We start from the raw sequence: 15,921 nt of genomic DNA on the forward strand, positions 1-15,921 counted from the left end.
TGGCCGGACGATGATGAAAGAGTTGCTTACCGAAGCAATAATGGGATCCATGCTCCGACTACGGAATTCTAGCTTCTACTCTACCCATTTGTATCTAATACTTGTTGCTGTCTTTTTGGAGCTGTACCACGGGCTGTCACGGTTTTTTACTGTATCCTCTCTTATCTCCTTCACCCCATTGCCTGGGCGTCCATTTCATACTTAAGGAGCATGCTCCGCGGCCAAACCCTCCCCTGGAGAGCTGTACTCCATCAAACGCCCAGACCACTTCTCCGGCGGCCGCTTCTTGCTTCGCCGAGATATAATGCCGCTTTTCGATCAACACTAACTTCGGTCCACCGTTGTGACTCTTTTCCCTCGTCTTCCCGTGCCTTCTCTGTGAGCTCCATTCGGCGGAGAGAGAAACCCCCACCAGAGGACTCCAAAGAAGAATCGGAAGAGAAGGAAAAGCGCGAAACCAGTCACGATGATAAGCTGACGGAAAGAGCTCCTGAATCACGGAGGAAGGGAATCGACTCAGGGAAAAATGTCCCTTCCGCAGATCAGGTAGCTCCTGCGCGGAGAAAAGACCGATCGTCCGATAAAGAGCGTGGAGTGGAAGAGGAAGTAAATAAAGAAGCCAACGCATCCGATGGCAAGGGGAACTCGAATGATGCGCCTTCGCCCATCCCACCAAATGATGGCCCAGCCGACTCCAAACCCAGCGGCGCAAGCAGCGGTGGTAATAGCGGCAATGACGATAGTGGGAAGAAGGGCAAGAAGGTCTCAGGAGAAAAGGCCTTACAAAAGCCAGCAGTTCCGGACGTGTACCCCCAGGTGATGGCAATTCCCATCGCGAAACGCCCGTTGTTCCCTGGTTTTTACAAAGCAATCACAATTCGCGACCCGAATGTCGCCGTTGCGATCCAAGATATGATGAAACGGGGTCAACCCTATGTCGGAGCGTTCTTATTCAAGGATGACAACGCCGATGGTGACGTGATTGAGAAATTGGACGACGTTTACGACACTGGAGTTTTCGCTCAAATTACCGCTGCATACCCTCTCCGTGGGGAGGCTGGTGGTGTAACGGCGGTTCTCTACCCCCACCGGCGTATCAAGATCTCATCGCTGCTGCCCCCTGGAGAGAGCACCAAGACCGCTACACCTCCACCCGCACCTATACCAGAAGACAAAACGACTGAAAAGCGAGGCGATGTAGTGGCCAGCTTTGAAGAAAACGTACCCGAGTTAGCTGCCAAAGACCATTACGAACCGACATCCTTCTTGAAAAAACACCCTGTCAGCCTTGTCAACGTGGAGAACTTGATCGAAGAGCCATTCGATAAGAAAAACCCAATCATTCGCGCGGTTACCAGTGAAATTGTCAATGTGTGCAAAGAGATTGCCACGTTAAATCCTTTGTTCCGCGATCAAATCTCGGCGTTTTATACAGATCAATTCCCAGGAAACCTCAGCGACGAACCGGCCAAATTGGCTGATTTCGCTGCCGCTGTATCTGCCGGTGAGCTCCACGAGATGCAAGAAGTTCTAGAGACAATGAACATCGAGGAGCGTCTCCCTAAGTCGCTTGTCGTGCTGAAGAAGGAATTGATGAACGCTCAACTGCAATCCAAGATCACCAAAGATGTCGAGGCCAAGATCCAGAAACGCCAGCGGGAGTACTGGTTGATGGAGCAAATGAAGGGCATCAAGAGAGAACTTGGCATCGAGTCTGATGGGAAAGACAAGCTTGTCGAGAAGTTCAAGGAGAAGGCTGAAAAACTTGCCATGCCTGAGGTCGTCAAGAAGGTTTTCGACGAGGAGATAAACAAGCTAGCACATCTCGAGCCTGCTGCATCCGAGTTCAATGTCACTCGTAACTATCTGGACTGGCTAACCCAAATTCCTTGGGGCCAGAAGAGCGTGGAAAACTTTGGCGTCAAAAACGCAGTCAGTGTCCTCGACGAGGACCATTACGGGTTGAAAGATGTCAAGGATCGGATTCTTGAATTCATCGCTGTCGGCAAGCTTCGTGGAACAGTCGAAGGAAAAATTCTTTGCCTCGTTGGCCCACCCGGTGTTGGAAAGACCAGTATCGGCAAATCGATAGCTCGCGCTCTGAACAGACAATATTACCGATTCTCCGTTGGTGGTTTGACCGACGTGGCAGAGATCAAGGGCCACCGACGGACTTACGTCGGTGCCCTCCCTGGACGCATTATCCAAGCTCTCAAGAAGTGTCAAACCGAGAACCCTCTAATCTTGATCGACGAGGTTGACAAAATAGGGCGTGGCCACCAGGGCGATCCGTCCTCTGCTTTGCTCGAACTTCTCGATCCCGAACAAAACAGCTCGTTCTTAGACCACTACATGGATGTTCCTGTGGATCTTTCCAAGGTCCTCTTCGTCTGTACAGCCAACGTGACCGACACTATTCCTCGGCCCTTGCTGGATCGTATGGAACTCATCGAATTGTCTGGCTACGTGGCAGACGAGAAGATGGCCATTGCTGAGAGGTACCTCGCCCCCGCCGCTCGGGAGCTGACTGGCTTGAAAGATGTGGATGTGAACCTTGAACGGGATGCTATCGAGGAGCTGATCAAGTCGTACTGCCGTGAGAGCGGTGTCCGTAACCTGAAGAAGCAAATCGAAAAGGTCTACCGGAAGGCAGCATTCAAGATTGTTCAAGACCTAGGCGAAGATGTGATGTCTGAAGAGGCGGCACTGACCGAAGCAGGCAAAGTTGCTCAGGAAGAGTCAAAGGAGAAAGAGCCAGCGGATCCTGCACAAGTTCCGATTGAGCCAGAGAAGTCAACCACAGAGATACCTCGACTAGCTCTCAAGGTCCCCGACAGTGTGCATCTCAGCATCGGCAAGGAAACTTTGAAGGACTATGTTGGACCTCCTGTTTTTACCGCCGACCGCCTGTACGACCAGTTCCCTCCTGGTGTCACCATGGGTCTTGCATGGACTAGCATGGGTGGAGCGGCTCTGTACGTTGAATGTATTCTGGAGAATGCATTGAATCACAACTCGCGCCCGGGACTTGAAATCACCGGCAACCTGCAAAACGTCATGAAGGAGTCTACTCACATTGCGTACTCCTTCGCTAAGTCTGTTATGGCGCGGCAATTCCCCGAGAATCAGTTCTTCGAAAAAGCGAAGGTCCACTTGCACTGCCCTGAAGGCGCTGTTCCAAAGGATGGTACGTGAAACTTATATGCGTTGGTAAACAACAAATCGGCGGCTAACAATTCCTGCAGGACCCTCTGCCGGTATCACCATGGCTAGCGCCTTGTTATCTTTAGCTCTTAATCACTCACTTGAGCCAACCGTTGCCATGACTGGAGAGTTGACTGTGACTGGTAAGGTTCTGCGTATTGGAGGCTTGAGAGAGAAGACTGTGGCTGCTCGTCGAGCTGGTGCCACAAAGATCCTCTTCCCTGCGGACAACACATCCGACTGGCTTGAGCTACCTGAGGTGAGTCATCAATTCATCCAATCCTAGTGTGTGTTTATCTTGGCTGACTGTTGTGTCTAGAACATCAAGGAGGGTATTGAAGGCCACCCGGTGAACTGGTACTCCGAGGTGTTTGACCTTCTCTTCCCCAGTCTTGACCAGGAGGCTGCGCGTACAATCTGGCAAAAGGCACTGGCCAAGCCCAATAAGGGTAGTCAGGAGGCTGATGAAGAGTAACATGCTGATACCTTTTTGGTTTGGGGGTCCCCTTTGGGTCTTTGGGTAATGTCGTATATACCTGTTTTGTTTAACGTTGTATAGTTTTTGTGTGATTTATTGTTACAATGGCGTCTTTGTCTTCCGACACGGAATGCATGGTTGGAGTTGAAGGACTGTTAGTAGACCTTTTTGTTCCCATGCCAGATGTATGGACTAGAGCAAGAGCCAAAAAAAAGATTACTCCACTCAAAACAGGAGCTGTTTTTAGTAAGGCGCATGTATAGCATATAATTATATTGCGAACGACTACGCAAAGATTATGCAAAGACTCACAGGTAATTCGTATATCGAGTAACATTAATGTATCAAATTTTAGGGCTGCTGTCGTGTCATAAAGATTGACGCCAAATAAACAGGGCGTGAACGGAGCCCCCTATCAGGCATATGGGTCAGGCCGCAACGCGTCCTCGAATTTTGATCTGTGCGCCGTTCGATGAATCATATCTTTGTTCTCTATTTTTTCTGCCTCACCCTTGTGTCCCTTAGAAGGGCTTTTGATTGATCTCCTGCAAGGTCCTTTTGCCTCCAGACATTTGAAGCCTTGCAGCGGAAGCATCTGATCACCGCTATCAAGCAGCTGCAGGCGATTCCTTAGAAGAGAAATTTAGAGAGGAAAAAAAAAAAAAAAAAAAGAAAACTTATACCTAAAAAATTTCATCTTGACCGACATCTTTCTCCTTCTTTTGCACCCGCCCTTTTACTTTATGAGCTTGTGCTGGGCCGGTCTCCCAGCCTCGCCCATTGCAGCCTGACGTTGTGCGACACTTGTACGTTGGACCTCGACGTGAACAATTCAACTCTTCAAACTCGAAAGGAGACTACCTGAAACTGGTGGGACGAATATAGTGTCAGTGTGTCAGTGCGACGCCAAAATTCCCTGTCTCATTTCTTATGGACATCGGAGATCCGGTCAGCAGGGTGTTCGAGTCGTTCCTTGCACGACAGAGCGGCTTGCCGTATGGCCATCTCTGTTCCCAAATCCTGTAGCCCGACGCGGCCGGCTTTTCTAGACGACAAAGACGACAATCCGCCAAGGCAGAGCATGTGGCACCGGTTGGGTTTGCGAAAATTATGGCAGGGCCGCGATGATCACCGAGACACGACTTCCGGGGAGAGTCAAGACGAAATTTCTCCCCGCCCTTCTTCTGACAACTCGCGCGCTAAGCAAGACAACTTGACCCGTCGACTCTCGCGAAAAGTTGGCGTCGGTCTACCACGAACTACTCACTTTAATCGGCAGAGCTCTGATCTCGAGCGACTGACTCCTCGGGAACCAGATATCCGCCGTGCCCTCTCCGCCGACCGTCGCCCTTTAAGTTCCCCGAAAAGCAGGTCTCCACCACCAACCGTGGGCCCCAGAAAGTCCGCGCCCGAGGTTCAGTGGCTCGGCCCGACACCTACAACCACGGTCGATGACGCCCCCGAACCAGAATCCGAACCGAACGATGCCCACGAGATCAACGATATTTCTGAAAGCTCGAACCCCCATTCCGAAATAACGACGGATAATTTCGACGTAACGGAGGATGATGATTACTCAATGGATTTGGATATGGAGCTGGAACAACGATGGATTTTGAACCTAAGCATGCACTTCCGAGATGGGTCGGAGCGGGAGAAATTCTTCGTGACGTACGCAGAGACACCGAACCGATGGCGCCGAGTGACGATTTCCTGCGATTATCACGACGCACAACCGTATTCACTAGAGCGGGAACTGAAGGAACTGCGGTACCAGCGCGACAAGTGTGCGCGGATCTACGAATCCATTCGCGAGTCCCTTCTTGCGATCCAATTCTATGAAGGTGTCACGAATCTCAGGCTAGAGACGAGCGATGGCCGCTTACACGTTCATGTGACGGAGGACGTAAACGAAACAATCCCATACCCGCCCATCTCCTGTATCAGGCATTTGGTCAACGCTCCTATCATCCCCGAAGACTCGTTGCACTTCGAATCTCATTTATCCGGATTTGTTTACAAAATAAACATGGATGGGCGTTTCTATATCAAGAAAGAGATACCTGGTCCCGATACCGTGGACGAGTTCCTCTATGAGATTAACGCTTTGCATGCGCTGAAAGACCGCCCAAGCGTGATCCAGGTGGAAGGAATCGTGGTAGATGAATGGCGAGGTGTCGTCAAGGGCTTGCTAATTACCTATGCAGAAAAGGGCGCACTGGTTGACATTCTCTACGAGCAACGCGGAAGAACGAGCTTTGCACGACGCGAGCGATGGGCAAAGCAGATTGTCCAGGGCCTCTGCGAGATTCACGAATCGGGCTACGTGCAGGGCGATTTCACACTCGCGAATATTGTGGTCGACGCAGACGACAATGCCAAAATTATTGACATCAACCGCAGAGGGTGCCCAGTGGGGTGGGAGCCCCCGGAAATTGCCGCTATGATTGAAAGCAACCAGCGCATCTCCATGTACATTGGAGTCAAAACTGATCTCTTCCAACTGGGTATGACGCTGTGGGCATTGGCGATGGAGGAGGACGAACCTGAACGACAACCGCGACCTCTTCGACTAGGCGATGACGTGAAAATTCCAGAATATTACCGACAGATAGTGGCCATCTGTTTAAGCCCGACTCCGCGACATAGGCTCTCAGCGAAGGATCTTCTCTCTAAGTTCCCCCCACTACCGGAGGCACGGGTATCAACACCTATTCAGTCACTGGAGACCATTGCCAATGATTCTAGGCATTTGCCATTTAGCAACTGGGCTCTGCCTCAGCCTTCTGAACTTGGCCAGACATTTCCAAAGGGTATGATGCAACAAGATAACCACGATTACCCTCAAAAGGAGTTTTCGGGAAATTCCCATGATGAGATGGCACACCCCATTTTCTCTGAAAGCCACGACCTCGTCAAGCAATCAACAATAACTCTAGCAGAACTCAATGGAGACATGGGATTCTCATCTAAGCCATCTTCTTCCTCTACTTTGAATCACCACGAATCTCACAACCATTACGAGTACATTGAGTTTCCCCGCCACTTTGATGATGGCTCGTCGCCCTACCACTCTGACAGTCAGAGACCGGAAGATACTCTAGTTTCTCAGATAAGATCAATGGGCAATGGCTTTCACAGCCACACATTGGAACCACCAGTTTTCTCGAATAAATCTAACTCTCTCGAAACTGCCCCCATGAACAATCAGCAAGAGACACCTGACCAACCGATCTATAACGATTCCCGTGCTTTAGTCAGCACTGAAATTACTGCGCCTCCACTCCCCGAGGTCAGCATATCTCTTGTTGAGTCACAGGATCAGGAGGCTCTGAATCGACCATTTCCAAAGCCTGCCAACGACGAGGTTGACCTCGAAACCTCAGCTTTGCCCATTAGCCCTACTTTTCGTGACTACGGTACATCAAGTGACAACCAGGCCATACATTTTTCGACCGGTCCATCTTCAATTAAGCATACAAATCAGGAAGGCGATCAGCCATGTGCTAGGGCTACCACTGACAAGTGTGACCTTGAATCCTCACATTTGCCCCTCGGCCCTACTTTCCGTGATCCTGCAAGTTTGATCGGCCTTCAACAAAACGCCCCTAAATTGGTGAATTCCTCTCCCAAGGAACCCCCAAAGCAGAAGTGTGCCGATTTGCCATGCGCAAAAATCGAAATTAAACCTAAATTTTCTGAGCCATTGCCCACATCATCATCTCTGTCCCTCTCGGAACTACCTATCAACCCTACTTTCCGTTCTTCTGGAGCTTCTATCGGTGCACTGGGTACCACTTCATCGCCGAACTCTTTGCCTGTTCAACTGTCAACACAGAATGGCGTGGATCAGCCACGTACAGATGCCACCACCTATGTCAAGCCCACACTCACAACACCACAAGGCTCAAAAAATTCCCAGCCTTTCCCGTCGTCGCCTATCAATCCAACCCTAGCTCGCTCTGGGCCTTCGCTCGAGCTTCCGAGCGCCCCTCGAGTAGTGGAATCTTCTCCTATTGAGCCACCAAAGCAGACTCATCCAAGTTCACCATACGCAAACACGGGCGTTAAACCTAAATTTACTGAGCCATCGCCCTCAACATCTACTCTGGCCTCTTCCGAATTGCCTATCAACCCAACCTTCCGTTCTTCCGAGACCTCCATCAACATTTCAAGCGCCCCTTCATCACAGGGTCCTTCTCCCATTGAAACGCCAAAGCCAGATCATGCGGTAATGCCACGTGAGAACGACATCACACCCACTTCATCGCCAAAATCATCTCGATTTCCTTCAATGCACATCTCGAGCCTCCGTCACACCGGGGCTTCCATCGGTTCTCTGGGTACGCCATTTGCAGCAAGTCCGTCTGTTTTTAGAATTGGACTGCTAAGACGGCCATGGGAAAAACCGTCTGCAAATTATCCAGACCTGAAATCCGCATCGACAATGTCACCAGGATCAGCCTCATCTATCGGGAACTCTCAGACTTTAAGGAAGCCAGAGAATGCCATTTTGCCGGCCAAAACACACCCCATAGAATCGCAGAGGAATGAACCTTGCGGCCAATCCAGCTCAACGATGGCCGGCATCAACCATACACAAGCAAATCTACTAAACTCCAACTCGAGTTTGCTGCGTTCGAAGTTGCCCATCAGCCCTGCTCATTCAAATTCGAAGGCTGGTTCCACTTATGCCGAGGTTGAGATGGCACGCGCTGTTCAGGGCCCACCTTCAAGTCAAGCTAAACCGAGCATTTCACGGTTTTCTTCGAATTGAATCTAGTCACCATTTTATCCTCCACGAACAAAATTAGCCCTTTTTGGTGAATTCACACCTCGAACCAACGCAAGATCACTAATATTTCTACAAAACAATCTTGCTACGTTGGCCGCCACCCACGACGCCACGACCCCTTTCTCTCAACGAGCCCCATATTCGGGGCCGAGCACTCGATACCCTTTTGATTTGCTCTGCTTGTACAGTTTATGCCTCATCTTTTGTCTCGTGTCAGCTTTTGGAAGCAATTATACCGATGGTGGGTGAAATCCTGGAGTCCTTAAAAGTCTTGTTTTCCTTTTCTTTGCATATTGGCGGATTTTGATTAGATTTTGTTCTGGTAGTCTTTCTTTTGTTTTCTCTATCTCTTTAGTGATGTCTTTCTTGTTTTGTTTTATCTGTTTTTTCTTCGGCGGAGGCCCCGTTCTGCGTTCTGGTGTTCTCGCCCGGAAGTCGATGTATATTCATGGGATTTTTCGCACCTTTTCTTGTCTGACAGGGCTGTATTTTTTTTCTTCCTTTTTCGCTAATTTGGCAATGCAGTTCTTGGCTAGAACTGGCTTTCGCATTTTAACCGTAGAGAGGCCCTGCTGTCTCCTTCTATGGAGCAATGACTTCTTTTTGCGTGATCATAGACAATGAGTTCTCCTCATTTTGCAGCCAAGTAAGATTCAAAACTTTCCTGCCAAGGTTCTGCGCTTAATCCTAGTCCTCGTCCAATCAGCACAATTTTGCACTGAAGTGATTTGGACTTATCCTTGATGTCTATAGGCTCCGCATCTCGAATCTCGAATACATCCCGCACAGCTTGGATGATCCTGCTTGTCCCATCATTCAGGTTCAGTATACCCTTCAACCGATGAACCTCGAAGTCTACGGGGTGTGGCTCGGATGAAACTGATATCACAGGCGCAGGAAACTTTGTTTCCCACAAAACAGAGCGCAGCCAGGCATCCACGCGGCTAACCTTATCTGCCGGGATTGAAGGCGTAACGATCGCAGTGGTAGAAATTGCCTGGTCATAGTTAGAACAACAGGAGCATTGAATGTTTGCAAGAAGCAAAAGACAGTAGACAATATTAACATACCGGGTCGATATGGCTATGTCCCTTCTTGCTAAAGTCCAAATCCGCCAAGTGATCATAGGCATGCAGGTCCAGCACAACACCCTCAATCTGTGGCGTCCGGCTATGATTCGTCACATGAATCATAGCCACGCTGTTGATGGAAGCGATCCGATCTCGCACAGCCTCTAGCTCCTGGTCCGTAACCAGATCCGTTTTGTTGAGGATTACCACATCTGCATGCGAGATCTGCATATGCGCCATAGACAGAACAGGGCCAGAGCCGTGGTCATGGTTCACGTCATGCGACTCAGCCTTCTCTTCAGGGGCCGGTTCGTCCAGCAAGCGCATGATGTTCTTTGCGTCAACTAGAGTGACAATTCCATCGAGATAAATAGAACTGCCGAGCCCTTCGTCCATCCAGAAAATCGGGGCGATGTTACCTGGGTCGGCAAGACCGGTTGTTTCTAGAAGGATATAATCAAAGGTGCCGCGGCGCTCCATCAATGACTCGATAGCCATTACGCCTGAGTCTTTAACGGAGCAGCAGATGCAGCCATTGCCGACTTCCATCCATTCGGTCACTTCTTGGCCACCCTGATTTACTGTCATTGGTTTTTCAATGTCCATTGCTTTATGATAAATTGTTAGAAGAGAAGTTTTTGGTCCTTACGGCTGGACAACTTACAGTCACCAAATTCTGCAAATGCATTAGCTATGTGTATCATATCTCACAGTCAGGTTTGACAGACGAACCGTTCATGATCACGGCAATTTTCTTGCCGTGTTTTTCTGTCAAGATATGGTTTAACAGGGTTGTTTTCCCTGCTCCCAGGTAACCTGATAACTACATTAGTCTCTTTTATCACTTGAATTAAAATGCACTCATTCATACCAGTAACCAGCGTGATGGGCACTCGAGCTGTTGGTTCTTCATCAACCGATGTTTGGTCTGCTGGTATTGCAGTCACATCAATTAGCTCCGGGGGAGTATCCTCGTCTTCAAAATTGGCAGACATACTGTCCTAGTCTTTGAATGTTGTGTAAGTATCTCAGAAGAACACGGAGTCCGAAGAAACAGAAAGCTCGTAGATGCGGCGGATGACGTTGTTTCCCAAAATAGACGATAGGGCATAGGGCTCGGGCGGTCAGCCGTTGCTATGTTGATGGCTGTTATCCTCAGCGTCTATGCTTGCTCTCAACACTCGACCTTTGCTTTCATAAACACAGTTTAACGGGGCGTCTAGGGACCTTTCACTCTTTTTTTTGTTTTCTCGGTTTCTCTCGTTTCAGCTAGCGCACTCGTTACACCACCGGCATGACTGCTGCGGGAGTCTCTCCGTCAAGCTCTCCGCGGCTTCCCAGCCCTCCTCCATTTACTGAGGTTCAAATTGGGCCTCAGTCGCCGTTGGTTGGCGAATCCTTTGGTAAAGATACAGACCTGCTCGGTGGTGCGATGGGACAGAACGATGGCTCGGCGCGCAGAATCCGGCCAGGGACGAAGTCCGCCAACATGGGCCTGCCGGCGATTTCCCTAGAGCAGGTCAGTTGCCCCCCCCCTCCTCTTCCCCGCTATCTATCTTGGGCATTACTGATAAATGCAGATCGATTCTCCATTCCAGCTCCAGGAACACCTCAAAGCCCAGTACCAGAAGCTTGCGCCCCAGTACACTAAACTTGTGGAGAAGTACGATGTGCTTATGGAGAAGTACGATGTGCTCATGAAGGCGTACCATGAGCAGAAACTCAAAGCATCTGACATAGCAGACCCGAAGTACGGTGTGCTTATGGAGGAGTATAATGTGCTTTTGGAGGAATACAATCAGCAGAACCCCGAAGAATTTGACAAGGTGGATCGGACAAGCGAGGTTGCGAAAGAGCTAGAGTCGACAGAACACTCGGAGATTGACATTGCTCAAGAGCCAAGAAAACCTGGGAGCGAGGTTGTTAATGAGCTGACAAAACCCCCGAATGGATTCAAGGAACTGGCTTGGAAGTACGAATTGTGCCGCTTCTTCACTATAGAAGCTAATCGTCTCGTCGAGGGCTTTCTTACTGAGAACCCGCCCTGCTCGTTGCAAACTTGTCCCGAGATGCGAGTCAACGATTGGCAGTATATTTGCGCGGGCGCGGGGCACTCGGGTGCCAAATACTGCTGCGCGATTGACTATTGCTGCCATACTTTGGACTGGGCCATGAACATTCTCACCTCGGGCACTTTCGACGACCGACTTATATTGGCAGATGATGACAAAATCAAGAAACCTTTGGAAGATATCTTCCGCCGCCTTTACCGCTTCTTCGCGCACGCATGGTTTCGGCATCCTGGTGTGTTTTCGAAGGTGGAAAAGCATGGCGGTCTGTACGTCTTTTTTAAGACCGTTTGTGTTCACTACAACCTTGTCAAGGGCTACACGATTCCCCTTAAGGCCGGCGGACCTGATGAAGTCGCAGCAGCCCAGAGAATCGAAGAGGCCGAGAAAAGGAAGGAGGAGACCGAGGGAAAAGCACCCAAGGAAAAACCCGCCAACCGTAGCAACCGTTTCACTATTCTACGCAAAGAAGGTGAAAATCTATTTGGTACCGCTGTGGAGAGTGACGACCCGGCACTCATTACTACTATCGCAACCACCCGTCGCCACAAGCATAGTCCTTCTACCGGATCGCGTGTTACACCTATCGCGGAGGATGCGGAGGATGCGGAGGATGCGGAGGATTTGGACGAGACTATGTTATTGCCACTGCGCGAGCCCCTGAGGCAATCGCCCGAATTGCGGCCTGTCTCTGTCTTGGAAATACGGACTAGAGAGGAGCCTACAGCCGTGCATGAGCCACCAATTGATGTGGTAACCCCCTCCGAAAAGCCGGTTGAAGAATCTCAGGAACAGCCACCGCAAGATCCCTATGAGCAGCCATCTGAACCCCCCGAAGACCAGGAAAAGATTGAGAAGTCCAAGGAGCCCTTTTCCAAAGAGCCGGCTACAAACACAGAATCCCCCGTCCAGAAATATGCTACAGAAGACGATGGAAATACAATTTCCTATGAAGAGGCAACTCCAGATGAAGAGCCCAAAATGGGTATTAAAGCGGAGATTGAGGCGGTACAAGAGCCTTTCGTTGCCCCTGAAGCCTAATACAAGCCATCTTGACATCAACACAGTCTTGAACCTTTCACACCAACCTCACACTGATGAAAATCGACTGTTTGTGTGTATTATTCATCTTTCTTTTTTTTTACCTTTTGTTACCTTTTTTTTTATCCTTGCGGTCAGCGATGACTCGTAATTCTTTAGCTATCAGATACTCTTTTTGTAATATAGTTCAGGATATTGTTTGTGGCCAATGTCAATGATACCCATTCTCCTGTGCTTACTTGATCTATTCATAGACAAAACCAAGAATGTATTTCCGGTATCTGACCTATGTAGCTCCATCGATGCCTAGCATATGGGGTACACATGTCCATATAACAGTCTACTCCGTATACCTGTGGGATTCACCTACCCACTCTCTCTTGTGGCGCAGGGATCTGCCTAATTTTCCCTTGTAAAGCTTATTCATTAGTATTGAACCTGCTTTTGGGATTATATCGAACTGGTCAAGTTCCTCGAATTGCTCTCTTCTATCTTGAACAAGTGCATGGGTATACTAATTCATAGTCTGTCAGCCAGATGATAAGGCGCGAGGGGGAGGGGGGGCTGCTATCTGTTAGATTGAGGGGTTAAGAGCCCTATTGATAAAAACTTAAATTTGCCAGAATCTGTATAAAATACAGAATTAAATACTACACTATTTAGGAGTTTTAAAAACCTGGGTGGAGATAGATTCCCACAAGGATAGACCGTTGTACGGAGTAGGGTAGGTAGGTAACTAACTAGTGTGTGTTGCATAGCACGGATGGAGCACACGTGGGCTAGTCCATGCCCAGGTGGGGATTATTAAGGGGTATATTTGATATCCGCTTATAAACACATCGCCCGACTTCACGGAAAATCAACAAAACAACCCCCAATTCTCCTCAATTTCCCAAATTAAGTCCCGAAATGTCAGCTCTCAAAGGTGCCACAGCGCCAATCTACTTTGGCTCCTTCGTTGTGACACCGCAGGCAAGTCTCACATGACCCAAGCAACCCCCAGTCCCTTCAACCAACACCAACCGCATTATAACACTTGCAAACCGAACTAACCCCAATATACCAACAGGTCTTCCACACAACCCCCCTAAGCTTTGCCCTGGTGAACTTGAAACCAATCCTTCCCGGCCATGTCCTAGTCTCCCCACTGCGTGTCGTCCCCCGCGTCACGGATCTCACCCCCGCTGAAACAAGCGACTTCTTCCTAACAGTGCAGCGCGTGGGCCGCATGATCGAGCGTGTATACGGTGCTACAAGCTTGAACATTGCCATTCAGGACGGCGTACATGCTGGCCAGAGCGTGCCGCATGTCCATGCGCACATCATTCCGCGCAAGGCGGGGGATCTGGATCATGCCGGTGGCACGGATGCGGTTTATGAAATGCTTGATGGGGATGAGGGGAATTTGACAAAGGCGTTTAAGAATGCCGTTCCTGCGGAAGAGGATGATCAGTCAACTGAGGTTGGGAATGAAAATGCTGGGAATTCGGGGAAAAAGTCTAGGTTCCCGGTTGTGGACAATGATTCGCGCAAGCCTCGTGATTCAGAGGACATGAGGGCCGAGGCTGAGAAATTGGCACGGGAGATGGAGAATGAGCCTCTTGATTAATTGGGTCTGTGCCTTGGATCTCAAGATCTGGGGAAATTGTATGCATCCGAGTCCAATAAAGAGTCTTGTTCTTGAGCACTAGCTGGCCCAATCCTCGGGAAGAAGGAGGTCGGTGATCATCGATATAGTTGCCTCGCTGAACACCAAACAGGCCGAGTTACAAGCGGGAGGCCACAAGCCGAATTCTTCATCCTCACCACCATGTCATTATAGGGCTAAAAATTGAGCTCTAACGCGGGCTCTGAACTGTCAGATGTCTCGGCTGGGGTATCATGTCCCTCGACCACGTCTAGTTTGAAACGGCGAATGGGCTCGTTGCCGTATACGGATTGGGGTTCATCTGACGTCGCGTTACTCTCTCAACCAAAGCTTCAATGGCTCACGGAAGTATTCTTTGGACACCGTCTGACATGAAATCCCCGGGTGGGGTCGTTCTCTTCGGGAATTTTTTCAAATTTTCGAAGATAGAAGAGTTAACTTGATTTCGGCTTAGCTTTGGTTTCATGATTCTGTTTGGATAAGCCTTTCGAGATGGCCGTGCTGCTGTCTTGGTATCCGCCACTCCACCGTGGCTAAATCATCGTAGAGCTAAGCTGCGGTCTTTTGATAATGAGCGATCTTCAAGAGTTGGATCGAATGTGGCATGAGAACAAGTTATCAATGGCATTCATCGTCCGCCCGCTCTTTGTCTTTGGAAAAGCTGCGAATTTGGAAGCTGCCGCAGAGCAACACGAACTTATCAGATAACGGAGATATTGAGAATGAAATGCCACTCCTAGAGCTTGTTGGAAATCATGTATTCTCGTAACCCATCCTTTATGGTATCTAAAGTACCTGAAAAAAGAAACGCAAAGATGAAAATGAAGAAACAAACGCCGAAAACGCAGTGGGTCTCAGTGCATGCATGCCCATCATCCATTGCCTGCGATTGCGCATAGAGCGCATGCATATCTATGCCTTCTTCGGTCTCCCCCGAATGACTTCATCAGCCCATTCCTTAATTGGGGTCAACTGAATCCGATCCTTGACGTGCATGAACTCGGTGAGATCAATCTTGTGCAAGCGCTCATACTCAACCATCTGCAAAAGTAGCTCCATCTTGTCGATATCATGCACAAAGTGGGCTTCATCGCTCTTGTCTGCCTCGTATTCCTCAAAGATTTCCTTGATTTCCCCGCCCGACAAGGCGCCTCCGGGGACCTTGCCGAGGAGGGTAGTGGTGATATAATCCATAACGGAGGCCTCGCGACGAGCCTTCTCGGCCTTAGTGATGCCGTCAACTGGAGTGATATCGCCTACAAGCGCCTCGGCCATGTCATGGATCAAGGCCATCTTAATGCAACGCGGGATGTTGATCTTGGCTGCCAGGGACGGCGGAGCCATCATCGTCATGATCGACATGCGGTACATGTGGTCAGAGATAGACTCGCCATTATCGATGCCGAAGCGGCGCCAACCCTCGCGCTTGGTGGTCTTAAGGCGCTCGATCAAATGGAAGAAAGGGACAGGTGACTCGGAGTTCTCCTCTGGGCGGTAGGGGAGGGTAGAGAGCACTATGGATATCAGCTTTGCATGGTCCGAAAAGAGGAATTTCAGGATTACCAGTCTCGGGGGTCCATGTAGAAGTATCGGAAGCCATTGCAGATGCCGGTGAA

General features: G+C 49.6%; 6 protein-coding genes across 6 annotated transcripts; 4 read left to right on the forward strand and 2 right to left on the reverse strand.

The window, feature by feature from the left end:
* Positions 1–210: 210 nt before the first annotated feature.
* On the forward strand, positions 211–3,679 carry Pdw03_0153 (ATPase, AAA+ type, core; the record flags this gene model as incomplete). The annotated part of the gene is made up of 3 exons (XM_014681871.1): positions 211–3,187; positions 3,246–3,463; positions 3,524–3,679. 3 exons carry the CDS (start codon positions 211–213, stop codon positions 3,677–3,679), a joined length of 3,351 nt encoding a protein of 1,116 aa, XP_014537357.1.
* A 1,084-nt stretch (positions 3,680–4,763) lies between these two features.
* Pdw03_0154 (Serine/threonine/tyrosine-protein kinase) lies at positions 4,764–8,459 on the forward strand (the record flags this gene model as incomplete). Its single annotated transcript, XM_014681872.2, has 1 exon — positions 4,764–8,459. The coding sequence occupies one exon, from the start codon at positions 4,764–4,766 to the stop codon at positions 8,457–8,459; it is 3,696 nt and encodes a 1,231-aa protein (XP_014537358.2).
* Positions 8,460–9,108: 649 nt separating this feature from the next.
* Positions 9,109–10,542, reverse strand: Pdw03_0155 (Cobalamin (vitamin B12) biosynthesis CobW; the record flags this gene model as incomplete). Its single annotated transcript, XM_014681873.1, has 5 exons — positions 9,109–9,474; positions 9,548–10,155; positions 10,212–10,223; positions 10,280–10,363; positions 10,419–10,542. The coding sequence occupies 5 exons, from the start codon at positions 10,540–10,542 to the stop codon at positions 9,109–9,111; spliced, it is 1,194 nt and encodes a 397-aa protein (XP_014537359.1).
* Positions 10,543–10,841: 299 nt separating this feature from the next.
* Pdw03_0156 (Mob1 family protein) lies at positions 10,842–12,657 on the forward strand (the record flags this gene model as incomplete). The annotated part of the gene is made up of 2 exons (XM_014681874.1): positions 10,842–11,066; positions 11,128–12,657. 2 exons carry the CDS (start codon positions 10,842–10,844, stop codon positions 12,655–12,657), a joined length of 1,755 nt encoding a protein of 584 aa, XP_014537360.1.
* Positions 12,658–13,566: 909 nt separating this feature from the next.
* Positions 13,567–14,266, forward strand: Pdw03_0157 (Histidine triad (HIT) protein; the record flags this gene model as incomplete). Its single annotated transcript, XM_066099523.1, has 2 exons — positions 13,567–13,629; positions 13,727–14,266. 2 exons carry the CDS (start codon positions 13,567–13,569, stop codon positions 14,264–14,266), a joined length of 603 nt encoding a protein of 200 aa, XP_065957250.1.
* Positions 14,267–15,217: 951 nt separating this feature from the next.
* On the reverse strand, positions 15,218–15,905 carry Pdw03_0158 (HD family hydrolase, putative; the record flags this gene model as incomplete). The annotated part of the gene is made up of 2 exons (XM_014681876.1): positions 15,218–15,819; positions 15,869–15,905. The coding sequence occupies 2 exons, from the start codon at positions 15,903–15,905 to the stop codon at positions 15,218–15,220; spliced, it is 639 nt and encodes a 212-aa protein (XP_014537362.1).
* Positions 15,906–15,921: the final 16 nt, after the last annotated feature.

The sequence above is a fragment of the Penicillium digitatum genome, chromosome 4, assembly GCF_016767815.1.
Source record: "Penicillium digitatum chromosome 4, complete sequence".
Taxonomy (NCBI): Eukaryota; Fungi; Ascomycota; class Eurotiomycetes; order Eurotiales; family Aspergillaceae; genus Penicillium; species Penicillium digitatum.